Source organism: Choloepus didactylus (assembly GCF_015220235.1).
Source record: "Choloepus didactylus isolate mChoDid1 chromosome 23 unlocalized genomic scaffold, mChoDid1.pri SUPER_23_unloc1, whole genome shotgun sequence".
Lineage (NCBI taxonomy): Eukaryota > Metazoa > Chordata > Mammalia > Pilosa > Megalonychidae > Choloepus > Choloepus didactylus.
The window spans coordinates 3,491,115-3,517,005 of NW_023637590.1; the positions used below are offsets into that span (position 1 = coordinate 3,491,115).

Sequence of the window (25,891 nt, forward strand, 5' to 3'; positions counted from 1 at the left end):
CCCTGCTTTCATTCCCTGGGGGAGAGAGTAGAAGTGGGGCCACTTCCTCCTGGTTGCCGTGGTTTCACGAGACATCGCTGTCACTAGAACTGTTCCGTCCCCTCCCGTGGGTAAGGTGTCATTTTTCTCTCAGTGCTTTAAAGATTTTTTCTCTGTTTCTTGTTTCCAGAAGTTTACTTCATCCCACCTGGGGTTTGCTTGGCCTCTTGAATCTATAGGTTTATGTCTCTTGACAGATTTTTATCCATTGTTTCTTCATTCTCAGTCTTCATCTCTTCATGTACTTTCCCAGCCCTCCCCTCATTCTCCTCTCTCCCTGGACTCCGATGACACAGAAGTTAGATCTTGTGTTAAGTCCCACAGGTCCCTGAGGTTCTGGCCAATTTTTTTTTCATTCTAGTTTCTTTCTGGTTTTCAGATTGAGGGTTTTTCTTGTTCTATACCATGGTCCACTGATTCTTTCCTTCGTCCCACATCCTGCCCTCAAGCCCATCCACTGAGCTTTTAAGTTGGTTATTGTATTTTTCTTGTTCTAAAATTTCCCTTTGGTTCTTCTTTGTGCCGTCTCTTTCTTTGCTGAAACTCTTTCTTTGGCAAAGCTTCCTACATTCTCATTTGTTTCAAGTGCATCCGTAATTGCCCGTTGAAGTTTTTTATGACAGCTGTTTTAAAACCTTTGCCAGATAATTCTCACATCTCTGCCGTCTCACTATTGGCTCCTCTTGACTGTCTTTTTTCCCCTCCATTTGAAACCTCCCCAGTTCTTGGTGTGGCAGGTGTTTTCGAGTGAAGCCCAAGCATTTTCGTATTTCTGCTCTGAGACTCTAGATCTTGTTTAAACCCTCTGTTTTGCCGGCCTCCTCTGGCACTGCTCCAGCAGAGGGAGGGAACTGGTGTGGCCTCTTCCCTGCTCGGTGAGGGTGGAGGTTCAGGTTTCTCACGTGGCTCCGTCTTCACCCACGGAGTCGGCCTCTCATCACCACTGGGCAGCGAAACTCCTGGGCCACACCTGGTTTCTCAGACCCCACCCTGGGGGGAAACCGAGTCCCACTGGGCCTTTGCCCGTGGGAATGGGGGCAAGGCCGTGGTTTATCCTGTAGTAGTTTCTCTTGAGTTGAACGAGTATTGTGTAAAAATTTCCTGCCTTGCAAGGCTGCCCCTTCCCTAGTCCTGGGGCTGCAGAGAGCAGGTGTCTGTCGGGGCTTGTTTGTCTGCACCTGCTGGCGATCCTGGGTTGCTGGCTCCGTCACCTGCAGGTCGGGGATGCATAAGGCAAAAGGAAAACCTGGGAGCCTGCCACTTTCTGCTTCCTCCTGTCCCAGGGCCCCGGCTGGTCAGCCTCGTCTCAGCGATTCGGGTTCTTCCCATCTGTATGTCTACTCCATCTTCCCAGAAGCAGGGACCTCAGCACTGTGGGTTTTTAAAACTGTCACAGTACCTCAGGCCTTTGCTGTGAGAATTAAATGAGGACGTGCTGCTGGCACACAGGAGACTGTTCGAAACGTTGCCTCTTATGAATTGCCGAGGCCGAGGAGCGGCTTGTCCCAGGCCCTGCAGGGCCGGGCTGACTCGGACGTCGGCCTGCAGCAGGAACTGGAGAAACACTCTCTCCTTCCTCAGTGTGCACAATGCCGATGAGCCCAGGGGGTCGTTCTCTAGAAGCAGGCTGCCTTGGGGCTTGGGATGACCCCCGTTTCCCCTGGGGGGGCCTGAGCCCAGCAGCTTCTGCCAAAACTGGAACCTTCTCAGGCCATGAGGAGAAACTCCTGGCTCGTTTGCTCAGGGTTCCGTTCTCTTTGTCCCTGTGCCAGGAAATAGCGGAGCAAACCATGAAGAGGCGGCAGCGGCGCGAGTGGGAGGCTCGCAGGTGAGTCTGTGTGTCGGGCAATGGTCCACAGCCCACACCTGCGTTCCCAGGGGCTGTGCCGTTTCCCCGTTTTAGGATCGCTCGTTTGGTTTCGAGCCCAGAGCCGGTGGCTCTGAGATTGAACAGGTGGCCCCTGCGCCGGAGGGAGGCTGTGGCTCGCCCTCTGTCCCCCCAAACAACAGGGCCAGCCCAAAGGGTCTCACAAATGTGGGCCATCTGTTAGGGGCGATGGCCCCTGGCCCTTTATCCTTAGGAACCTTTCCAGGTGTAGAGACTTGCATTCACAAACACTTTATAGGGAAAGGAGCCAATTGTGTATAACTGCCCGTAGAAAAGGACGAAAAGGAGACAGTGACGCATAATTCCACTTCGTATTGCACTATGCAGTTGGAGTGCTTTAAAATAAAAGTTCTGGGAAGATTTCCTCGCCCGAGGTGGACATGCAGCTGTGCCCTGGGGCTGGGCGCCCGCGCAGTGCCTCGCTGTCCAGCAGGGACGAGCCCAGCTCTCAAACGCAGGGGCGCCCCCGTAGTTCAATCAGCAAGCACGACAGCCTGTCTGCTCTGAATCCTTCTCCTTATCGTCATAGGCACAGTGTGAAAACCTTCCAGAAGGTGCAGGGGAAACGTAAGAGAGTCTGTAATCGCACTGCCCGATGGGAGGAGACTGCACTGGGTTTCTCCAGCCGGGTTGCCCATACCCCACCTGCTTTACATGATCACAGTGTGCATTACCGTGCATTTTCCCTACTTCCTGTGATCATTTTCCCATGCTCCCAACAGCCTTTACAAACTGCCGAGTGCCTCAGTGGCCATGTCCCTTCTTTTTGAACCGAAGGTCACCGCCAGTGTTTTTCCATTGCAAATAAGCCTGCAGCGAGAGACTGTGCAGGCAGCGAGTTTTGCCTTGGCATGTTTTCTCGGAAGCGGGTTCCGAGCTTATGCCAGTTCACGTGACACAGGCAATTTGTGTTGTTTCCCATCATCTTCCCAGCGTTGCAAGCATGCACACTGCTAAAGAGTCAATGGATAAACACAGTGCTGTGACTTATTTTGTTTTTGAATACTGTTGGCTTTGCACGTGTTTTGCTCACCATATTGCTTCCTGTTAAACACCTGCCTCTTGTGTCGTTACAGAAGAGAAATCCTCTTTGATTACGAACAGTATGAATACTACGGCACTTCGGTGAGTATGACCACGAAACCCCTACACCAGGGGTCCGTGGCCTGAAATGGGCAGAGTGACCCTTGGGTTGAGGGCCTTAAGAGCCTGGCCCAGCTCCCGGCTCTGCAGCTTTCCGCCATGTGACATTGGGCAAGTGATGCAGCCTCTCTGAACCTTACGCTCCAAAAAATGAGGAGCGAAACCCCCTTTTCAGAGGCACTTGTTAGGGAGATCCTTAGCACCCGGCAGGTACTCAAAAAACAGCAGCTATTATTTTTGTTCCTCATCAAGAAGAACAAGTTCCAAGAGTGGGAAAGTCTGCACTCATCTGCGTGTGCCCAGTGCTTTACTGGGAAGATTTTAGAATGAAAAACCTAGTGGTGGGCAAGTTGGTTAGTGTTGGGCTTAATGCTGAAAAGTAAGTTTCCGTGAAAACATCCTGTAGTTAGCCTTAACATTTGACCCAGGGCTCTGAAATCTTCTCAGCCCCTACAAATGGAAAATTCTAAGCAATGGCAAGGGGCAGGAGCAGGTGTTACGTGTTGCTGCTCACTCAGAGAAAGTGCGGGCAGTGGGTGCTTTCCCTCAGAAATCTTCCCCTTGGAAGGAAACCCCCTTAGCCTGTGGAGTCTTCTGTTCAACTACTGATCTGCCTCCGGGCCTCCGACCAAAACCCAGACCCTCTGCTCATAGGGAGCAAAATGCTGTGGTCTGAGGACAGCCCTCTTAGGAAGAACCTCCTACTGGGGGTCTCGAGACCCCCTCCCCTGGGGTGTCCCCATAACAGAAACCGAGGGCCCTGCCGCCAGCCAACCAGCCGGGACCCCTTGGAGATGTGGGAGGCGGCAGGACTGAGCACACGTGTTCACGGCTGTCTGATCAGCAGAGGCGAGCACGGAAGCAGTTAACTTTGTGTGGCCTCCATCCCTGCCGTGTGGTAGCCTCAGGTTCCTGTACCTGGACAGACCCTCAGCCCACAGAGTGCCGGGCATACGTGCTGACCGGGTCTGGCCCCAGCATCTCTCAGCACGGCCGTCCTGGTCTCAGCCCCCTCTGCTTTCTTGCAGTCGGCCATGGTGATGTTCGACTTGGCGTGGGTGATGTCCAAGGACCTCAGCGACATGCTGTGGTACGTAGACCCCTCGCTGGGTATGTGCTTGGGGTCTCACTGCCCGGTCAAGGTTAGGGCCATGTGTGCTTCCTTCTGCAGACAGCAGGTGGCGAGCACTGAGGTCAGAGCCGGGTGCAGCTGCAGCTTAGCAGGGCTCCCTCTTCAAATGGTCTCCCTCTGCCCCCAGCTCCTTCAGGGGCAGACGCTGGGCTGTGAGCCGTGGGTCCTCGAGCCCCTCCGGCCTATCCGACAATGGGCTGCAGACTCCACCTCTGCCAACGCCAGCTCCAGCTACACTGGTGGCCTCGTTCCCACCGCCCGCTCCACCCCATGGGCCCTGCCAAGCGCAGACCTTCTCCCTTCCCTTCCCCTTGCAGGTGGGCCATCGTTGGACTAACAGACCAGTGGATTCAAGACAAGATCACCCAGTAAGGAGGTTCCCCTGGCTTTCCAGGGCTTTCTGGGGCTGCTCTGTGCTATGAGATATGCAAAGGCCACGGGGCACAGCTGCAGCCTGAGTGCTCAGTGCAGGCAGAGAGAGTTCTGTGGTAACGACGGCCACTCGGGGCGGGGTGAGGGGGGTGTCGCACCCTCCAGTGGGGTTCAGGCCTTGGGTGGGCTCGTCACCCACATGGACAGGCCACCAGGTGGGGCCCAGGGCAGGAGGGGCCCCAGGGGTTCTGCTGGAGTTTGGGTTGGATCTCGAAGGCCAGGGAGGAGTTCAAGGGGGGCTGGCTTGAAGCACAATCCCTTTTGCGCCTTGATGGGCAGGCTCCAGTGCCACTCATTTGCTAGAATATGACGGGGGTGTCAGAGTCTGGATCCTGGGGGCTGAGGAGCCCCAAGCTGAGCAGTGCAGGACCTGGACACCAGCAGCCATCATCAGGGGTTCTAAGGGACTCCACAAGGACCCCGAGCCCAGGACGCCACCCTCTGCTAGGGGATCAGGCAGATGTCCCTGTGCAGACGAGCCCTCGCCATGCCCCAGTGCCCTTGGCAGAGGCGTCCTGTGGGCCTGGGGGGAGACGGGTCCTGGGGTCGCCCAGAGCTGGGGCCCCTCCCTGGTTGTGTCACTTTCCTGTACCTCCTGCCCTCTCTGCAAGAGGCAGCTGGGGTGTGGGTGATGCAGGACAGCCCAGGCCCCTCAGGTGGCCCCCCTCTGGCGCTCCACTCCACTGCACCCCCAAAGCGGAGGCTGTTGCCCTGGGCCGGGTTCTGGCCCCCCACACGGGCTGGGGTGTCCAGGGCCCCCCACAGCTCTCCCAGGCCTGGCTGGGGGGGGGCAAGACCGCTGCGGCCAACGGTACCCCGGGCCCCCCAGGATGAAGTACGTGACGGACGTGGGGGCCCTGCAACGCCACGTGTCCCGGCACAGCCACCGCAACGGGGACCCCGAGAGCGCGCTCTCCGTGGACTGCGCGCGCATCGCCTTCGAGTACGAGTATCCTTGGGGGGGGGCTGCCGTGGCCCCGCCCCTCCCGCCCCACACGGGTCCCCCAGGGCCCGCGCATGCGTGTCTGCAGCCGGGGTGCATCCAGAGCTTCCTGTGCGCCCCCAGACACACTTGGGGGTTGTCCACGTGGCACTGGGGCTTGGGGGGAGCTTTCCATGGTGGTCTCCAGCCCTGGCCTGTGAGTCTGGGCAGAAGCACGAAGCCACCCAACGTGCAGTTAGGAATGGGGTGGTTTCCGTGAGGACAACCCAGCGTGTTGGGGTGTCAGGCGGGCGGTGGGATAGGAGGGCTCAGGACAGGGCTCTGGGGGTCCATGGTTCGAGCCAAGGCCCAGCCCTGGGGCGGGGGCTGCCAAGGCCCCAAGGTGGCCTGGAAGCAGGGTCCATGGCCAGCGGGGGGCTGGAGGGCCACCGTCTGGTTGGTGTTTACTGAAGGACCCCCGGCTGCTGGGGGAAGGAGGAGATGGTTGAGCTGTCCGGGGGGCTGTGGGTAAGCGACGGGGCCAGAGACTCGCAGGCAGGCAAGTAAGGACGGGGTGCTGCCCGGCCATGTGGGGGGTGGGGGGCTGCCCTGAGACCCTGAGTCTCGGGGAACAAGGCTGGTGCAGGTGGGGCCGGGGGCACAGCAAGGAGGGGCTCCTGTGCACAGCCACCTCCTGTCACCGCGAGTGTGAAGGGCTTGTTCAGGACGAGGCTGAGGATAGCAGGGGCTTCGCTGGAGGTTGCATTTGGGGCCCGGTGAAAGGCTCTTGGGGGGGCGAGGGGCAGTAGTGGGGCCTGGTTAGCCAGAGGATGCTCAGGCAGGGAGGTGACTGCCTGCAGGAGCAATGCCCACCCCAGCTGTAACCATCGTGGACCTTGCAGAGCCTTCCTGCCTCAGTTTCTCCATCCATCGCACGGGGGTCATTGCATGTGCCCGTGCCTTCCGAGTGAGATCAGAACAGCTCTGGGCTGCCTCTGTCTTAATGGGCTCTGCAGACAGAGGCCACAGCCGGGAAGGCTGGGGGGAGCCAGGCCGCAGGGTTCGAGATCACGGGGTGCACGCTCCTTGACCGCACCCCCAGCCTGCGCCTGGCCCTCTACCAGCACTGGTCCCTCTTCGACAGCCTGTGCAACACCTGCTACACGGCAGCCCGCTTCCGGCTCTGGTCCGTGCACGGGCAGAAGCGGCTCCAGGAGTTCCTGGCGGACATGGGGTGAGCATCCCCTCCCTCTGCCCTGGGGGTGCGGCACTGGCTGGGAAATCCAGCAGAGGCTGCTGCCACTGGACGTCCTGCGCCATCAGATCCCAGACGGTGACCGAGGCGCAAAGAGGTCATGCTGCGTGTTTGCGTGCGCTGCACCCAGCAGCCTCCCTTCAGTGGGGATCTTTCTGCCCCAATAGTCTCGATTTCCACCAACTCCCCCTCGTGACCAGGGGTCTCCTTCCCTTAGGCTCCCACTCAAGCAGGTGAAGCAGAAGTTCCAGGCCATGGACATTTCCTTGAAAGAGAATTTGCGGGAAATGATCGAAGAGTCTGCAAATAAATTTGGGTAAGAAACAGCATTTTCTCTGGATGAGCTTCTTTCAAGTATAGCTTTGAACTAAATCCCTAAAATAATACAAAAACCGGGAATGGGAACGACAAGTGTGACCCAACTCCAGTCACGCCGAGTCTCCAGTTCTCTCTCGGTTTCGAATCCTGTTGTCACGGGCTGAAGGGACAGCAGCCAGGGAGGGGCAGCTTCTCCATACGCGTGCAGCCCTCTGGGGCTGGGTTCCGGTGACTTCTACCTAGTTCCTGTCCCCGGGCACCACTGGATCTGAGCCCTCCTGCTCGGCTATGAGCTGGGCCTGGCAGGGGTATGGGGCCCTGGTCTTATTGCAGAGAGGCAGTGGGGTGCAGGTGGGAGCCCGTGCGCACACCCCAAGACGCTGGGGCTGCTCACTGCCCTGCCCCAGCCAGCCAAACGGACTCGGACGAGGCTCTCGGCCTCTCACGCTTGCAGGCTGCTGTGTCAGGGCTTCTGGCCCGTTTCAGCCTTTTTCGGGAATGGCCACTCCCCGGGCGTTACCGAGAGCCCTCCCACAGATGCTGCCCCAGGCCCCAGGATGACAGCCGTGTCCCTCGTCCCCACACAGCATGAAGGACATCCGCGTGCAGACCTTCAGCATCCATTTTGGGTTCAAGAACAAGTTCCTGGCCAGTGACGTGGTCTTCGCCACCACCTCCCTGATGGAGAGCCCCGAGAAGGACGGCTCGGCGACGGGTAGCTTCATCCAGGCCCTGGACAGCCTCTCCAGGTAGGGGGCCTGTCTCTGGCCCCGGGGTCCCCCGCTGACCACTGGGGCACGGGAATGACCGCGGCCTGTGGAAGACAAATGCGACCTGGAGTCACGGCCTGCTCGGGCAGGGCCACCCCACACACTTTCTGCCCCTCTTCAGTATCTGCCATTTTCTCTTGGGCAATTCTTTTTTCCTTTTTTATTTTTATTTTTTCCCTCTTTTTCCCTCATTCTCTTTTTTTAATGTTACAACTTAATTTTAATGTCTCATATGGGTTTATTAAATAGAATCAAAGATTATACCAACTACATGCTAATAAAGTTTAAAACTGTATAATGCAGTTGACCATTTAGCTTAAAGAAAAAAGCTTTTTAGGGTCCACCTACATATTATTTACATAGCCCAATTAAGGCTAGACAAGTAGGCGCCTCTCTTTTTTTAATTCAATTTTATTAAGATATATTCGCATATCACAGTGTACACACAGTATCATCATACAGTTGTGCATTCATCACCACAATCAATTTTTGAACATTTTCATTACCACAAAAAAAAAGAATAAAAACAAAAATAAAAAAGAACACCCTAAACATCCCAACCCTCTATTCCTCCCTATTATTCATTTATTTTTTTGTCCCCATTTTCTACTCATCTGTTCATACACCGGATAACAGGAGTGTGAGCCACGAGGTTTTCACAGTCCCACAGTCACACTGTGTAAGCTACTTAGTTATAGTCTTCAGGAATCAAGGCCACTGGGTTGCAGTTCAACAGCTTCAAGTATTTCCTTCTAGCTATTCCAATACACTAAAAACTAAAAAGGGATATCTGTCTAGAGCATAAGAATGCCCTCCAGAGTGACCTCTCGTCTCCATTTGGAATCTCTCAGCCACTGAAACTTGATTTTGTTTCATTTCTCTTCCCCCTTTTGGTCAGGAAGATGTTCTCCATCCCACAATGCTGGGTCTAGATTCCTCCCCAGGAGTCGTACTCCACGGTGCCAGGAGATTCACACCCCTGGGTGTCAGGTCCCATGTGGGATGGGGATGGGCAGTGAGATCACCTGCCTACGGGCTTAGAGAGAGAGGCCACATCTGAGGCTCCTCTCTTAAGGCATTATTTTTTGTGTTTATTCATTTTTGTGTTTGTCCTAGCCCTCATTTCTCAATTATTTTTCATTTCTAATTCTTTATCCCATTTCCTGAGACACCTTCATGCCTTTTAGCTTGTTTTGAAACAGACTGTTACAGTTTTTATCTTTTTTTGGCACATCTTTCGTATTTTGTGGTTGCACTTTTCATCATCACTAGGAAGGTTATTCTCCTTGTTCTCTTTTATCTTAAGATAACTTTGCGTGGGATTAGTCCGCAGTACTTCCCTGTTGCTAATTTTCGGGTGAATTTAGTTTCCCCGACTTTTTGGGGAGGAGGCTTCATCCAGACTGCTTTTGCTAACTCCACAGAGCCCCCTTTTCTGTTTAAAAAGAGCCAGTGGCCTGCTTTCTAGGATCTCCTCATTCTTCTCCCAGCACCCTTTTTTCCCTATAACAGCTTTGTTGAGATAGAATTCATGTACCATGCAGTTCGTTGATTTAAAGTGTACGATTCAGTGGCTTTTAGTCTGTAACTGCAGGTTCTGCAGCCATTGCCACAATCTAATTTTAGAACACTGTCATCACTCCAAAAACGAACTGCTCCCCTTAGCTGTCACCCCCAGCCCCCATGCAGCCCCTCATCTGCTGACTCTAGAGATTGGCTATTCTGGATGTTTCACATAAATGGAATCACATAACATGTAGTTTTTGTGACTGGCTTCTTTCACAAAGCTTAATTTTCTCAAAGTTCATCCATATTGTAGCATGTTTCAGAACTTCATCCCTCTTTATGGCCAAATAATGGTCTGTTGAATGGATATGCCACGTTTTATGTATCCATTCATCTGTTGACGGCCTCTTCAACAGGAAAAGGTTGTTTCCACCTTTTGGCTGTTGGGATCTTAGAGGGAAAGCTTTCAGTCTTTCGCCACTGAGTACGATGTGTTGAGGAAATTTCCTTCTATTCCTAGTTTTCTAAGTGTTTTCATCAAGAAAGGGCACTGGATTTCCTCAAATGCCTTTTCTTTGTCAACCGAGGTGATCATACGGTATTTCCCTTTGTCTGTTATTGTGTGGCATATTACATTAATTTATTTTCTCATGTTGAACCATCCTTGCCTGCCTTGGATAAATCTCACTTGATAATGGTGTAGGCTTATTTAATCTGCTGTTGGATTCAGTTTGCTATTGTTTGTTGAGGATTTTTGCATCAATATTCATAAGGGAGATTGGTCTGTAATTTTCTCTTTTTGTGGTGTCTTTATCTGGCTTGGTATTAAGGTGATGTTGGCCTCATAGAATGAGTCAGGATGTGTTCCTTCATCTTCAGTTTTGGGGAAGAATTTGAGGAAGGTTGATGTTAATTTTTCTTGCAATCTGGTGAAATTCACCGGTGAACCTTGGCCCATTTTATAGTTGGGTTGGTTGGTTTGTCTTTTTGTTGTTGGGTTGTAGGAGTTCTTTATTTATTCTGGATATTAAACCCTTATCAGATGTAGAATTTCCAATATTTTCTCCCTTTCTGTGAGCAATCTTTTTGTTTTCTTTTCCTTTGAGGCACAGAATTTTAACTTTTGATTAAATCCAATTTATCTTTTTTTATTTGGTCACTTGTGTTTTGGTGTCATACCTAAGAAGTCCTTGCCTAATCCAAGGTCAGAAAGATTTGCACCTGTGTTTCTACCAAGAGTTTATAGTTGTAGCTCTTAAATGTAGGCCTTTTATCCATATGAGGTTAATTTTTAGGTTTGGTGAAAGGTCCACCTTCATTCTTTTGAATGTAGACATCCAGTTGTCCTAGCACCATTCATGGAACAGGGCATTCTTTCCCCATTGAGTTGTTTTGACACCCTGGTCAAAAATCAAGTGACTGCAGATGGAAGAGTTTAATTCAGGGCTCTCAGTTCTATCCCACTGATCTGTATGTCAGTCTTTAGGCCAGTACTGCACCGTCTTGAAAACCATTGCTTTGTTGCAGATTTTGAAATTGGGAAGTATGAGCCTTCCTACTTTGTTCTTTTTCAGGATTGTTTGACTATTGGGGATCCCTTTGCAATTCCACATGACTATTTTAAGACCATTGTGTCAATTTCTACAAAAAAACTAGCTGGGATTCTGAGGGACTTGCACTGAATCCGTAGATCAGTTTGGGGAATGCTGTCTTATTAAGAATGTTCCATCACAGATCCATGAACATGGGATGTTTTCCCATTATTTAGATCTTCTTTAATGTCTTTCAGCAGTTTCATAGTATAAACTTTGCAGTTCTTTTGTTAAGTTTATGCCTAAGTATCGCATTTTTTTTTTGATGCTATTGAAAATGAATTTGTTTTCTTAATTTTGTTTGTGGCTTGCTCATTGCTACTGTATAGAAATACAGTTGATTTTTTTATATTGATCTTATAGCTTGTAAACTTGCAGAACTCAATTATTAGTTTTAATAGCTTTTTCAGGGAATTTCTTAGGATTCTCTTGATACATGATCATGTCACCTGAGAATAGAGATAGTTTTTACTTCTTTCTTTCCCATCCAGATGCTTTTTATTTCTTTTTCTTGCCTAATTGCTATGGCTACATCCTCAAGTATGATCCCAGTGCATTTTTACTTGTACCTTTTCTTTATTGTTCCTAACCTGCTCTATGTTGATTCCATTCTCGGCAGTTTCTCCTCAATGAAGGGGGTCCAGGTTGAAAGGACCCTGGTGGGTCAGGCAAGACATCCTAAGACATCCTGGGAGCTACAGTGCTCTGGCCCCTATTTTCTCCCACAGCCCCTGTGCTTACGTGCTCTCAGATGCAGCAGACCCCTCTCGGGTTTAACAACATTCTCAAATGGCCCAGCCAAGCTCTCCCGTTGGCTGCAAGATCTGTTGGCTGTTTCCTGGAATTTTCCATTGTTCTTGGATACTGCTGCATCTCTGCTTGCTCCTACACTGATGCCAATGTACCCCAGTCTTGTGTCTGGTTGTTTTTTTCTTCCCTGCTTCTATTTAGGTGTTGGTGGTGTTGGTTTTGCGGTTAAGTTGCTCAGTCTGCTTTTAGCCAGAAATGGAAAGATCCAAACACTATACAGCCGCGCTGCCGCCATCTTCCCAGAATTGGTGGATCTGTTTTCAACATTGTCTGTGACAAAGGGACATTCATTACACCACGGTTTTTGGCTTCTTTATAACTTTACCATGTTGTTCTATCACCAGGATTTCTTGTCTCCCTACTTTGTAAGAAAAGGATGTCAGCATCCTCACTTTTGTCTTCTGCTCTCTGCCCCCATGCCTCCCAGTTTCTGAAATCTAAGCTTTTACATATTCAAGGTTGATAATACTTAATCAGAGGTTGGAAAGCAAGATATAAGGTGTCTCATCTTTGGGTATAGATTGATTGTAAGTGATGAAAATTAACTAATAGTTTTATTTTATCACACCTAATAAAATACTCCATTGTCAAGGACATGCAGTGATTATATTACTTCCTGATATAGCTCTTCGTTTTGCCTGGAGTTTTTAATTGCCACCTTTATTACAGCCAATTTATTTTTCCAACTCGCCTTCCAGCAGGTGTGTTCCCTGAGCTCCTTGTTTTTTTTCCTGGAGAACCCAGGACCCTGTCTTCCCTCTTCCGTCTGGACCTGATCCTCTAGACCTGCTGCCAGCTCTTACCAACAACACCCTTCCCTGCAGCCTGGGTTAGAGCCAGTGTTTCTTAGGATGCACGGCTTTGTCTTTTTTGGTTACTCCCTCATGTAGCTCAGGATAGACGTCAAGGGTGAAGATAATCTCCCCTTGAATATAAATTCTGTTGCTTCACTGTATTCCAACAGCCAGTGCTGCCAGCAAGAAGTCTAAGGGATTTTGATTTCTATTTCCTTGTAAATGATCCCCCACCCACCCCCATCCACGAAGCTTTTCAGATCTTTCCTTCTCAGTATTGTATTTCATAGCGATGAGTCCAGGGCAGATTTTATTCTGGGTATTGTACTGGGTTCTCAATCCAAAGACCCTTGTCTCTCCACTTGGGAATGCTTTCACGTTATGCATTTGCTATTCGCCATATTCACACATATGTCGGTGTTTCTTTTCTCTCTTCCCAGGCTTCTTGGAACGATGCTCTGCTCTAATTTTCCCCATACAGTTTCCATTCCATTGTCTTCTTATCCCTGTGAAGGAAAGCTTTTCTTGATGTTATCCACTAGGCTTCGAGTGAACTATTTATTTTTTGCAATCATTTTAATTTCCACTAACACTACTTGTTTTCTGATTGTTCCTTTTTCATAGCGTCCTGTTCTTGGTTTAAGAATGTACTCATTTCTGAAGTCCTTCTGAAGTTAATTTTAAGTTTTCTTTTCTCAAAATTCTCTCTGTTCCCTGCAGGGTCATTTTTTTTCCGGCCACAGGCCTTTTTCAGATGCCTGGTGGTCCTTCCTGTTTACGAAGGGGGCTGTGGAAGCCGGCTGAGCGCTGGGTCTCGGGCACAGCTCCCGGCTGGAAGGCCTCACTTCATCTTGGTGGGCGGAAACCGACGGTGACACTGGGAGCCCTAAGTGCTGGGTGCAGAGGCTTTTCTCCAGGGCCCTGTGTCTTCACAGAGGGTTCATGTCTATGTATTTTTGCAGGGAAGGTAAAAATCTGCCCGTCGGGTGGTGGGATTTCCCCAGCCCCCCGCTCCAGCAGTGCCCCAGCCGCGTGCATCGGGCCTGCCGTGTGGGAACTTCTGCCGGCCCAAGACACCCCTTCCCACACTCACTTCCATCCCTGTCCCTTCCTTAGAGGGACCAAGAGGGAAGAGTCCTATCCCCCTGAACCAGGACCCGCGCGTTCTCCTCGGGCCTCCGTGTTATTGCACCGAGCGTTCTTGGCGCACATCGCCGAGGCCACGTGTCTGTCCGCCTTGCAGGAGTAACCTGGACACGCTGTACCACGGCCTGGAGCTCGCCAAGAAGCAGCTGCGCGCCACCCAGCAGATCATCGCCAGCTGCCTCTGCACCAACCTCGTCATCTCCCAGGGCCCTTTCCTGTACTGCGCCCTCATGGAGGTCAGGCCCCCACGCCTGCGGACGGACACACGGACGCTGGGCCGCCCCTGCCCGAGGCTTCCGCTCACCCCCGTCCCCTCCCCGCAGGGCACCCCGGACATCGTCCTGTTCTCCAAGCCGGCGTCCCTGAGCCTGCTCAGCAGGCACCTGCTCCAGTCCTTTGTGTGTTCGGTGAGTCCCTCGGGTGGGTGGGTGCAGACGGGCAGGCCTGGGGGCGGGGGCTTCTCAGCCGGGGCTGACCAGGAAAGGTGAGGTGGGTCATGGCAGCGACTTGCCTCCCGGCACAAGTTTGCTTTTGGGGCCATCTTGTCCCCCACTCTGTGCCCAGCTCTCACACCCTTCCTGGCCTGGGCCCCCAGCAGGCCCCTAACTCCACCGGCATTCAGGCAGGGGTCCCTTCCCAACTGTGTCAGGCACAGGAGCAGTCTGCCCTCGAATGAGGGGATCTACCCCAGGGGCTTCTTGAAAACAAGGTGTGTGGCTGGAGCCTGAAGTTATCTCACGAGCCACACGTGGAGGCCACCAGGAGTGCCAGTGAGGGCACGTGCCGAGGGCAAACGGGGAGCTCTGGAGTCCCGCAGGCCGGCTCCGGGGGCAGCCTCCCGACTGCAGGGCATGGGTGATCCGACATCCGAGCCACAGTCTCCTCACCTGTAAAAGGGTCACATCAGGCCTGTTTCCCAGGATCCAGCCATTTGCCGAGCATTTACTGAGCTGCCGTCCCTGCCGGCTGGTTTGCATGCCGGGGCCCTCAGCCTGGGCAGCCGGGATGGCGGGCGAACCCCACAGTGGTGCTATGGGGGCAGCGGTGAGAGGAGCACGTCTCCGCTCTGGGGGACACGCGTGCTGGCAGCGGGGCAGGTGGGACACGCATGCAGTTTCGGGGGGTGGCACGTGGCCCCGAGAAGAGGGAGCAGGACAAGGGTGAGGAGCTGGGTTGTGGGGGTTGGAGCTCCCTACGGGGAGGTCGGGGAGGGGGAGCAGCAAGGGGCTGCAGAGGGGCCACATCCCAGTGGGGGGCCCAGCGAGAGGGAGGCAGTGTCCTGGGGCTCTGGGGAAATCAGGGGCAAGAGCAGCTTTAGGAGGTGCCGGGAGCGTAGCGGGGGAGTGGAGCTGCCAGGTGAGGTGGGGCTGGGGCGTGGTGCATGTGGGGGGCCATCAGCACTGGCCCTTGGCCCCTGAAGTAAGAACGGCTCCGAGACACCCGACTTCCACGTGCTGAAAACGGTCTTGGAGCCTGGGTTTTGCTAGATCAGGCACTGAGCTGGTGCTGTTTGAAAACCCACCCTCGGGGGCCTTGGAGAGACAGCACAGGCCCGCACCCCAACCCGTGGGCGCACAGGGGCCCCCCATCAGGCCAGGGGCTGCAGTGGAAGAGCAAACCGCAGCCGCTCCCGGGGGGGCAGGGAGCAAGGGGCCCCACTCTTTGGTGGGCACCCTCCCTGGGGCCGCTGGCACTGCGGGTGGAGGGGAGACACCACCCAGCCACAGCCCAGAGCCACCCCCACGGGATGAGTGAGGGGGGGACTCAGGGCTTTCACATGACGAAACCTGCCACCGGGCAACTGAAGGGACAGCGACGGTCACTTGGCCACAGTCGGAGAAGGCACCCGCGGGGCACACGGAGCAGTGAGGCCTGAGTAGGGCGCAGGGTGCAGGGCCGCGGGTGGAGGGGTGCGCCCAACAGCGATCACCTGTTTCTAGAACCCGCAGCCCCGCTAAAGGCTGGGAAGGGGGCCCGGAAGTTCAAACACCGCAGAGGAAGCTTAACGTCCTCTCAGGGATTGACACCTGTGGGTCGTTGCTGAAAGACACCCGCGCGTGCCTTGCCCCAAGTGACCGCAGCGTCCCAGGAGGCGGCTGTTCACAGAGGGCCGGGGGTGGCCTGGCCCCGCGCTGACCGCGGCCGGGCGGCTGTGCTCTGCTCCCCAGACAAAGAACCGGCGCTGCAAGCTGCTGCCCTTGGTGATGGCCGCGCCGCTGAGCGCCGAGCAGGCCACCCTGACCGTGGTGGGCGTCCCCCCGGAGACCGACAGCTCCGACAGGAAGAAGTGAGCGGGCGCCGCAGGGACCCCGGTGGGCTCGCCCGCCCCCGGCCCCACACCCTGGTTTGCCCGCCTCGACCCTGGGGGGAACGTGCAGAGGCATTTAGCTCGTGTTCCCAAATTAGCAGGCCCTGGGGGGAATGTCCCGGGGCCTGCAGGGTGGGGGCAGGCACCCCGACAGCAGGAGAGATGGCACGTGGGCCACGGGCTGGGGGGAGCCACTGAGAGGGCCGGGGGTCCCCAGGGCTGAGTGCCCAGTCCCCTGGGGGGCCTCACACCTGGCCAGATGGGGACAGCATGGCCGAGGGCGGGGAGGTGTCCTGCCCCCTGGGGATGATGGAAGTAAGACCGGCCTAGGGGGGCTGCACCTGCAGGGAGGAGCCCCTGGCCCCGGGGGACTGACCCCTCTTCTGAGGAGGGAGCGGCTGAGCTGAAAACCCGAGACCCCCCCAGAAACTCGGCTCCTGGCAACCAGATACATGTGTCCCTGACAATCCTGGGCAGCGGCCACCTGGCTTGTGCCCCCTTCCCTCCGAGGGCCCAGGGAAGCCCCCCCGGACCCCCCGTCTGCACAGAGCGGGCGTCCAGCTCACTGGAGTTCACCGCTCGCTGGGGCCTGGGGTGGGAATGTGCTCCCCGCAGCTGTCAGAAAACAGAGCCCCCCACTCACATGGCTATGGAGGGCACTTTCCCGCAGACCCAGGAACCCTCAGTGGGGGAGCAGTGCAGTCGCCCCACTAACAGGGTCTCGGCCCCCACATGCCTTGTGAGTGGTGGAGACCGGGGTGGGCGAGCTGGAGGGCAGGGGGTGGGGAGTGGGATGCACTCCCCCATTTCCTTGGACACTTAGATTCCCGCAGCCGGGAGTCTTTGACCTTCCATGTCCCCAGGGGCTGGGGTCTTGGTGGAGCCTCCCACGAGCTCCCCCACCCATGGCCCCGGCCCCAGCCCCTGCCATTCTGCTCCCCACTGGCTGCCTGTGTGCACGGGGGGAGCCGCACGAGCATGGAGCCCGGCCCCCGTCCCTCTCCAGCACGCTCCCTGCGAAGTGGGGCTCACCCCGTCCCCCTCCCTGCCGAGCCACCCCCTCGGCATCCTGGGGCGCTCCTGCCCCCCACCTGCCCTGTGAGCTGTGCCCTGCAGACCCCTCCCCCCTGCCCTGCAGTGACCCACAGGGTCTGTCCCAATCTCAGGGGGCTGTACAAAGTGGAGACTCCGGGGGACACCCACAGCCAGGGGGCGCAGGGGCTCTGCCATTGGGCAGCGGGACAGAGGCTCCGGCCACTGCAGAGACGGCCCGGGGAGGAGGGGAAGGAGCCGAGGTGGCCACACGGGGAACGGCCGCGGCACTGGTGCCTGGAGCCCCAGCCCCAGGCCTCAGGGCAAGAGGGGGACAGCCACGAGGGACAGTGAGATCGGCGGCCGAGGGGCCGGGGTGGCGGGAGGTCCCGGGCGGGCAGCTGGCACCTGACTGGCCCCTGCTCCCACAGCTTCTTTGGAAGGGCGTTCGAGAAGGCCGCGGAGAGCACCGGCTCCCGGACGCTGCACAACCACTTCGACCTGTCGGGTAAGAGCCTGGCCGGCCCCGGGACCCACGGGGGCACTGAGGGGGCCTCTCTGTCCTCGCAGTCCCGTCTGACAGGCGCCCAGGCCTGGACCCCTGTCTGTGAGTGGGCACCCCCACGGTGGCTGCTGTGCCTCCTCCATGTGACGGCCGGGAACCGACCAGGAGAGCGGGAGGTTCCTCGCAGGCCCCTGCCCCCCACGACCCTCCAGCACTGGGCACTTTGCCACATTTACCCTTTTGGTTTTGCCCAAGGACTTTCAGGTGCCCCAGTCGATTTGACACGAGCCCTGCACCCGTCCGAAAGGCCCCTTTCTTACCGCGTTACCCCAATTCCCTAACTAATGAGTGACCATCCTCGGAGGGCCGTCCTGTGCCAAGCTGTCTCCGTCATCTTGGAGTGGTCCCCAGGCCAGGCCCTGCTGCCCCCCACCGCGCCCCCCACCCCGTTCATCCGATGCCCTCAGTGTGCCCGGGGCGGCCTGCTCAGTGCCCCCCGTCTGTCCGGGAGGATTCACGGCCGGCGGCTGCCATCCCTGGGTGTGGAGGCTGGAGGGGCCGGTGACGTGACCCTGTCCGGTGAGGCCCACAAGTCGGCTGAGCCCGATGGCCCCCCGGATCCGGGCAGCGAGCCTCGTGGACCCCGCATCCCACCAAAAGGGCGGGTCTGGGCGGGAGGAGCAGGGAGCCGAGCTGTCCTGTCCCGGGGTCCCCTCCGTGGGGGTCTCCGCTGGACCCAGCTGCCCGGGGGGCCCTCCCCGCAGACGACAAGCAGTGCGGCAATTAATCACAGAGGGAGGGGGAAGCACAACCTCCCACCCAGAGTGTCCCCAGCTGAGAGAGCCGGCGACGCTGGGAATTTGCCGGAGGGTCGCTCCCGTCCGCAGGGTGCCGGGGGAGGGATGCGCCTGCCCTGAATTACTTATTTCACTCTCGCTCGCTCCCACCCCCGTGCTCACCTCCCGTCTCCCCACGTGTTTTCCTTTCATTACTTCAGTGATCGAGCTGAAAGCAGAGGACCGCAGTAGGTTTCTGGACGCGCTCGTGTCTCTGCTGTCCTGAGGGTGAGTCAGGTGGGGGGTTCCCCGGGAGGCCCCAGGGCTGGGGGTGCAGCAGCGGCCCCACCTCCTCGCAGCCCAACCCTGCTGAATTTTACAGCCCCTCCTGGGTTCTCGGGCCCCCCGTGAGTGAGGCTTTTCCCCGCGGTCAGATTCGGGGCCAACACCGTTTTCCAGCAGTGCCACAGTGGGGCGTTTCTGAGGAGCAAATTTCATTAAGCACCTCTGATCCCTTAGAAAAGAGCTGGCATTGTACCCCCCTCCTGCCGTGCCGAGGGGAAGGCGGTGGGGGGTGCACGCAGGGTGACACGGGCCCCTCCCTCTGGTCCGCTCTTGAGGCTCCCTCCGTCCTGCCCGTCCTCGGGGTCCCCCTCTCCCCCCTGCCCGTCCCCAGGTCCCCTCTCCCCTCTGCCCCTCTGAGCTGCTGCGGAAGCCCTGGGTCTGCACCCACAGAGGTGTTTTCTGAGCCCTTGTGTTTTGGGTGTTTGAGAAAACGAGCCCCTTGTGCAGCTTCCCCCAGAGGCTCCGACAGTCAGCAGTGACATGGCCACTGCACGGGAGACCCGCTGCCGCCTATTTGGCCCCTTCCTTGGGCGGCCCCTGGGGACAGCCCAGCTCTGAGTCCTCAGTCCAGGGCCCCCGCAGGGGCCCCCACCCAGGCCCAGGGCTGCAGCCGTCCGTGGTGGAGCTGACCTCGGGGTCCGCTCGTGCCGTCAGGGTCCCCCCATGCTGCAGTCAGGGGTCCCCTCGGGGAGCTGCAGCTGTGTGGGCGAGTGCACGTTCCCAGGCTGGGCCTGGAGTGGGCCAGGCGAGGGCAGGGGGCGCTCAGGCTCCTGGGGAGTTCTGGGGGGCACCCCACACCCTGGACACACGTCCCCACCCGTGAGTGGTCAGGGCTGCGTGGGAGCCACCTCGGATCGGGGCACCCACCAGGCCCGCTGTCGGGGGCAGGAGCCTTGTTCGTTTGTGGGTTCTGGGGAGGCAGCAGTTGTCTGACATCTCTTTATCTTGTTTTTGTGTTTTTCTTTTCCAGGCCTTGATTTCTTCAGAACTCATCTCCTCCTCCTTATTTATATTGCTGGGCTTTTATTTAGACTGTAAATTATGGACTCGGTTTTAGATGCAGGGAACGTTGGTTTTTAGTGGAATAAACTGTCCATTTTAGGTTCTGCTCTTCCCTCTTGGCCGTGGTCTCGGGGCCACGAGCCGCCAGATCCTGTGCCCTCCAGACGCCCCGAGGGAGGGCCCCCCATCAGGAGCCAGGCCCTGCGTCTCGCCCCCCGGCCCCTCCCCCCAGCCCCAGGACCACCCTGCCGCATCCACTGTCCCCCACCCCGCCTGCTGGGCTGGCCCGGGCTATGTGGGGGGCGCGGCTGGGAGGGGAGAGAAGGGCTGGGCACAAGCTGCAAGTTTGTGGGCCCTCCCCAGCCCCCCGAGGCCCTGCGGTCAGCATCCCCCGTTCCTCTCCCTGCCCAGGACCTCACGACCTCTGTCACTTTCAGAGCAGCAGGGGCTCACCCAGCTGGGGGGCCCCGAGGTCACTGTCCCGCTTCTCCCCAGAGGGCCCTGAGCCCCTGAGAGTGCTGAGGGTTCAGCTCCCGCCCTGCGGGGTGGAGGCCGGTGGGGGGCCCTGGTGGAGACAGAGAGCCACTGTGCCCCGGGGAAAAGGCTTGGGGGGGCTGCGGCCCCCCTGGGGTCCTGGGGGTCTCCTCAGCCCAGCCCCCAGGACTGGTGCTGCCCCTACCCCAGAGGCAGGTGTGGCTGGTGGGGACCCTTTAGCTCCTGCCCCATCCAGGTTTGAGGCTCCAGATCACGCGCTCCCCTCGGGGGCTGGGGTCAGGACTGCAGGTGCCCCGGCCCCGAGGGACCACCATGGGGGCTGAGACCATCCACCAGGTCACCTTCCCCAGACGTCCCACCCGTGGGTCCACTGATGCCAGGAGTCTGCCGCAGGGGCTGCCCTTGTCCTCAGGGTGCCTCGTCCCCCTGCGAGGAGGAGCTGGGCTGGGAGACGCCCCCACTGGCCATGGCCCGGGCACCCTGGGCAGGGTCCCCCAGGTCCTGGGCAGGGGCAGGCACCCAGCCTCCCGCAGCCCCTGCTCCGTGGCTGTTCCCTTCCGCAGGCCCAGCCTTTTGGCAAAAACTGATTCCGAGCGCCCTGGCCTGGCCTGGCCTGCCCTTGGGGTCCCCCACCCCCAGGTGCCAGGCTGGGGCCACTGCCAGCTCCCAGGGTCAACCAGGACCCAAAGGAGGGAGCTCATGCAAGGCACTCCAGGGGGGCCAACCCCAGCCTGGGTGGGCCCAGGCCCTGCACAGAGCCGGCCTGGAGCTGGCCGAGGACCCCAGGACGAGAGGCTGGAGCTGGGCCAGGGGCTCCCGGGCAACTGGCAGCCAGAGCTGCCTCCCCATGGCAACACCGACCTGGCTGAGCCCTGTGGGGACTGGGCACGGGGCCTGGATCCCCCACCCTGCCCCACCCAGGCTGAGGGGGCCTGGGCAGCGTGGCACGGAGTGCGGCAGTCGGCTCCATGGGACCTGGAGTGGGTGAGGCCTGGGAGGCAGCGGGAGGCACCCTTGGCACTTCCTGCACCCCAAGACCCCCACCACTGGCCTGTGGGGGGGGGCGTGCCTGCCTCCATCTCCCCCCACACCCGGCCCTATCCCTCAGCCACAGCTCCTCTGGCTGCAGAGCTCACCTTCCTGGGTCGTGGGCTGTGGCTGTGTCTCCCACCTGGGGGGCAGGTGACAGGGAAGCAGGGAGAACCAGGATACCACCATCATACCCTCTAGGTATGGGGGTGACTGCAGAAGGCGTCAGATGAGTGGAGCGTGCTGGGGCACCGCACAGAGAACACGACACGGCGACAAGGTGTGCAAACCATTTACTGAGCACATTCTCACCCCCCCTCCAAGCTGCCGGCAGGACGCAGCTCCAGCCCGCCCCAGCCCCCGGTGCCCACGAGCTTTGGACTGGGCAGCTGCTGGGGAGGCGGGGAGGTCCCGGCTGAGTCTCTCGGGGGGGGGGGGGGCACCGTCGGTGGGGGGGGTACCGGCCGGCTGCACACCTCCATCCCCCCGGCAAGATCTGGCCGCCCGGGCTGGGGGCCGGGCTCGCGCTCCGCCCCTCCGGAATCAGCAGAAGCCCCCTAAGTCCCCAGGGTCTGGGGAAGAAGTGGCATCTTCAGTCCGGTGCCACCATCGGGGGCCGGCGCGGCGCACGGCCGCGGAAACCGATCCAGTCTCTCCCAGGCGCGCGGGGGTCCCCCGGCGCGCGCCCCTCAGACGTAGTTCTTCTTGTCGTAGTCGCCGCCGGCCGCGGGCCGCCGCGGCGCCGAGTACTTGACCGGGAAGCCGAGGTCGGGGCGGCCGGCGCAGAGCCAGGCGCCGCAGCACACCAGGCCGCCGCCGCCCAGCAGCAGCGCCGCCGCGGCCCAGCCGATGTAGAGCGCCGCGCCCAGCTCGAACTTCTGCGCCGGGGGCACGGCCGGGTCGTAGAAGTCGTGCACCACGATGCGCGCGAACCAGCAGAGCGGCACCAGCGCCAGCAGCCCGCAGAGCGCGTAGAGCGCGCCGCCCGCCAGCGCCACGCGCGCCTTGCCCGGGCCCGGCGCCACGCAGGTGGTGCACTGCGCGCCCGCCAGGGTCACGAAGAGCGCGATGAGCGCCAGCAGCGCGGCGCCCACGGTGAGCGCGCGCGCCGCCTGCACCTCGGGGCTCAGCGCCAGCACCGACTCGTACACCTTGCACTGCATGTGGCCCGTGCTCTGCACCACGCACGACATCCACAGCCCCTTCCAGGTGGTCTGCGCCGTCACGATGTTGTGGTCCAGGAAGGCGGTCACCTGCCACATGGGCAGCCCGCACGCCAGGATCAGGCCCACCCAGCCCACCAGGCACAGCACCAGGCCCAGGATCTCCAGCGCCGCCGACCCCATGGCTGCAGGCGAGACGCGCCGCCGCCAACGCCGGCCCCGGGGACCCTCCCCGCGCGCGCGCGTCCTGCCCCGGTTCCCGTCGCCGCGGCGCCTCGACTCTGCCCGCGCCTCCTCGGGACGCGGGCTTTCAAGGCTCGGAGGCGGGCTCGGGGGCGGACTCGCCAATCCGCGTCCCCGGCCGCCGCCCCGTCGCCAATCGCAGGTGCCCGGGCCGCCCCCGAGTTAGGGAAAAGGCGGTGCGGGGGGATGGACGGGGCGGGATCGGCGGGGCCCCCGCCCCCAGAGCACCCTCATCCCGCTGCGGGCCCCCTTCCTGCACCGCCCGATGCCGCGCTCCGCCAGCTCCCTGCCCCAGCCGAGCCGGAGGGTCCCCACCACCGCGGCCGGCCCCGCTCCCCGCTGGGCCGCGCTCCTCCCCGGGTCCCCTCCAGCACCGCCACCCCGCCGACTCCCTGCCTCCCCGGAGCCTGAGGGAGCGCGCGGCACAGGGACCCGTCCACCGCCGCGGGCGGCCACCGGGACTCCCCAGAACCCCGAGCTCGGGCAGGGCCGCCCCTCCCCCCTCCTCCCCCCTTTCCAGGTGACACCCCCCAGTGCCCGTGCTCCCCAGTGACCTCCCCCCGGGGCCCTGCCTCCCAGCGATGCCCACGGTGCCCCTGGCACCCCTGCCCCGGGCCGCCCTCCGGAAGCCAACTTGGAGTTTCCTGGCCGGGAGGAAGGCCCCGTCCTCGCGGGATTTCCGGGCATTATTCTGCACAATGGCGCAGCCCGTTCTAGAAAGGTCCGCTGGGTGGACGCTCGGGCCCCCCTGGGGCTCAGGTGGGGGACCGGGCACCAGCTCCTGCTGCAGGCTCGGCTCCCTGCCGGCTCATTTGTCTCCAGCCACCTCCGCCCTCCCGACTGGCGAGGAGGCCTGGGCGCCCCACTCTTTCGCCCGGTCCTCCCTTTAGTGCTCCGGGGTGAGGGCCCTCCACAGAGAAGGCCTGGGGCGAATGTCTCCGTCCTGGGCCTGGGCTCCTGCCCCCTCACCAGCTGGCTCCGGGGGGTTCCACGCAAGGCGGCCAGTGCCCCCTGCCCAGCATGGGAGGGCTGCTAGGGGCCAGGGGTGCGGGTTGGGGCGCGTCTGTCCCCGGCCTTCCCCCACAGGAAGCGGCTCTGAGGCCCAGCACTCCTCGCAGCCACCAGCTGCTTTCTGCCCGCCGCAGCCCCGAGGACCACGCCCCCTGGTCGCTCCAGACCCCCTGGACGGCCCCTTCCCCATCCACTCCCGGGGAGGGGGTGGCCCTGGCCACACCACAGTCTCACCCTCTCCATGGGTCACTCGCTTTCTCCAGAACACTGTCCATTGGCTCCTAGTTTTTCCCTTGGTTCAGGACGGCTCCATAGAGCGAATCCCGCCCCGTGGCCACTTTCTGGGGTCCATCCAGGCATGGGCCCCACTTCTAGGGAGCTGTGATCCGCGGTGACTGCCAGCCGCCCCTCCGGCCAGCTGTGGAGTGCAGCCTGGACACCCCACCCCAGTCTCCCCATCTGCCCCTGCTCTCTCCACCACCATTTTGGCCCTGGGGCCCACGCTTTTTGGGGGACAGCCTCACGGTATCTTATGGACACAATCTGAGTCCCACCCCCAGAAGCCTCGGGGGGGCCCTAAGGGCAGACCCTGCTCTCCACAGCCCCAGAGGGGGCTCACCCGGACCCAGGGGGCACAAGAACCCTCCCACCTGGGTCTCCAGCCCACCATGTGCCAAGGCTTTCTCCACGCAGAGAACCCGTCACGGCAGGCCGCTGCCCGTAGGAGCTGACAGCTGCCCAGCGTCAACCGGGCAAGGCCGTTTCGGGGGCAGCCCTGGTCATAACAGAGCGACTGGGGTGCTTCACCTAGTGGGGCAGGGCAGACCCTCCGAGGAGGGGACCTGGGCAGAGCCGAAGGGGCAGGAGGGGCTGGCATCCAAGGGGACGGCCGGAGCCGGGGGCCCCGGTGCAGGCGGTGGGCAGGCCCTGATGGAGGCCGCAGCGGGCAGGGACGGGAGCCCCAGCCAAGGCCACCTGCTCCTCCGGCCGCTATTGTTCTGCATTCCCAGGGGAAGTGCGACAGGATCTCGTTAACTGTGCGCAGGAGAGGGCTGAGTCTGCAGAAATGAAACGCGGTATTTGTCTTGAGCAGCTGCCTGCTGACCCTGCCCCTGCGTGATCCGGTGACCCTCGGAGGCCCGGCTAAATTTAGGCCCCAGGGTCCTGGGGACCGCGGTTTGGGACGCTCGGAGATAACGGATTTCATTTTCAGAGGGAGTGACCACCAAGGTCCCTGCTGTCTGTCGGCTGTGAAACAGTTAAGGATGTTTTTCCTCCAGTTCAGCAGCTGGCAGAGCCCAGGGCCCACTAAGAATGTCCTTCCGCCCTTCCCGGCTTCTGCCTGGGGGTCTCAGGGCCTGCCTGGGCCTGGCTGTCGTTGCATTTATTATTCTCTGCAGTCAGCAGTGAGGCGTGGGGTCAGAGCTGCCCCTCCAAGCACCGTGCTCTCAGACAAGCGAGCTGTCCTCCCTGGGCCTCGGTTTCCCCATTGGTGAGCCGGCCGAGGCCCCAACAAAACGGCAGCGGTGTCCCCACACTGCACCCTGCCTTCCCCATTTCCTTCCTTCTCTGACTGCCGTATTTGGGAACAATTCTGAACTCTTTTCCACTGGACATCACGTACTGATCCTGGATCCTTTTTCACTTAGCATCAGGTTGTGGCCATTTCCCGAGTTCGTTAAAAACATCCCCACAGTTATGGGTGTTTACAGCCGCCGAGGAGGCTGCCCGCACCACTCGGGGTGGGGAGGAACGGGGTGAGCTCGGACAACTTCCTCTGAGGGCCTGAAAACTGGGGGTGACCCTGAGCCCGGCATCCAGAGGCGGTGAGGGGACTCGATGGAAAGCTCTTCCGGGCACAAAGCTGGTGCCAACTTAATGCTAACGATGGCGATGATTCCGGGAATGGTTCAACCATGTCTCAAGACGTCGTTTTATAAATGACCGTTTTTCTGTTACAAATAATACCGCTATGAATGTCACTGTTCATGAGCCCGGGCATCTGGGATGATTTCCTTAGGAAAAATTCCTAGAAGCCGAACTTCTGGAGCACACCCAGGAGGCAGTGCCACATCAACGACTTGCCCGAGCGAGCGTTTTCAGTGTCGCAGACGCTGGGTATTCACGGTTTAAAACATTTACCAACGGGATAGGTAGAAATTTGCATTTCTTTGATCAGTAATGAAGTTGACTTTTTTTTAAATTTATATTGGTCTCTTTTATTTCTGCTTTGAT

The 25,891-nt window shown here is 58.9% G+C and overlaps 2 protein-coding genes across 4 annotated transcripts in view; one reads left to right on the forward strand and one right to left on the reverse strand.

Moving 5' to 3' along the window:
- The window catches only part of CDC45 (cell division cycle 45), a 36,342-nt gene extending 16,533 nt beyond the window's left edge, over window positions 1-19,809 (forward strand). For 2 of the 3 annotated variants that reach the window (XM_037823598.1, XM_037823597.1), the window contains 14 exons: window positions 1,812-1,867; window positions 3,004-3,052; window positions 4,099-4,160; window positions 4,520-4,570; window positions 5,464-5,583; window positions 6,659-6,790; window positions 7,029-7,127; window positions 7,717-7,878; window positions 13,845-13,983; window positions 14,071-14,154; window positions 15,916-16,034; window positions 17,519-17,595; window positions 18,590-18,656; window positions 19,684-19,809. In XM_037823598.1, coding sequence (XP_037679526.1) covers window positions 1,812-1,867; window positions 3,004-3,052; window positions 4,099-4,160; window positions 4,520-4,570; window positions 5,464-5,583; window positions 6,659-6,790; window positions 7,029-7,127; window positions 7,717-7,878; window positions 13,845-13,983; window positions 14,071-14,154; window positions 15,916-16,034; window positions 17,519-17,595; window positions 18,590-18,654 — 1,215 coding nt within the window. In that variant the 3' untranslated portion in view covers window positions 18,655-18,656; window positions 19,684-19,809. The remainder of the gene's footprint in view (window positions 1-1,811; window positions 1,868-3,003; window positions 3,053-4,098; window positions 4,161-4,519; window positions 4,571-5,463; window positions 5,584-6,658; window positions 6,791-7,028; window positions 7,128-7,716; window positions 7,879-13,844; window positions 13,984-14,070; window positions 14,155-15,915; window positions 16,035-17,518; window positions 17,596-18,589; window positions 18,657-19,683) is intronic. The other variant, XM_037823599.1, reaches the window with a different exon arrangement.
- A 1,706-nt stretch (window positions 19,810-21,515) lies between these two features.
- Window positions 21,516-22,699, reverse strand: CLDN5 (claudin 5). The gene has a single exon (XM_037823606.1). The coding sequence runs from the start codon at window positions 22,583-22,585 to the stop codon at window positions 21,929-21,931; it is 657 nt and encodes a 218-aa protein (XP_037679534.1). The 5' UTR covers window positions 22,586-22,699; the 3' UTR covers window positions 21,516-21,928.
- Between the last annotated feature and the right edge of the window lie 3,192 nt (window positions 22,700-25,891).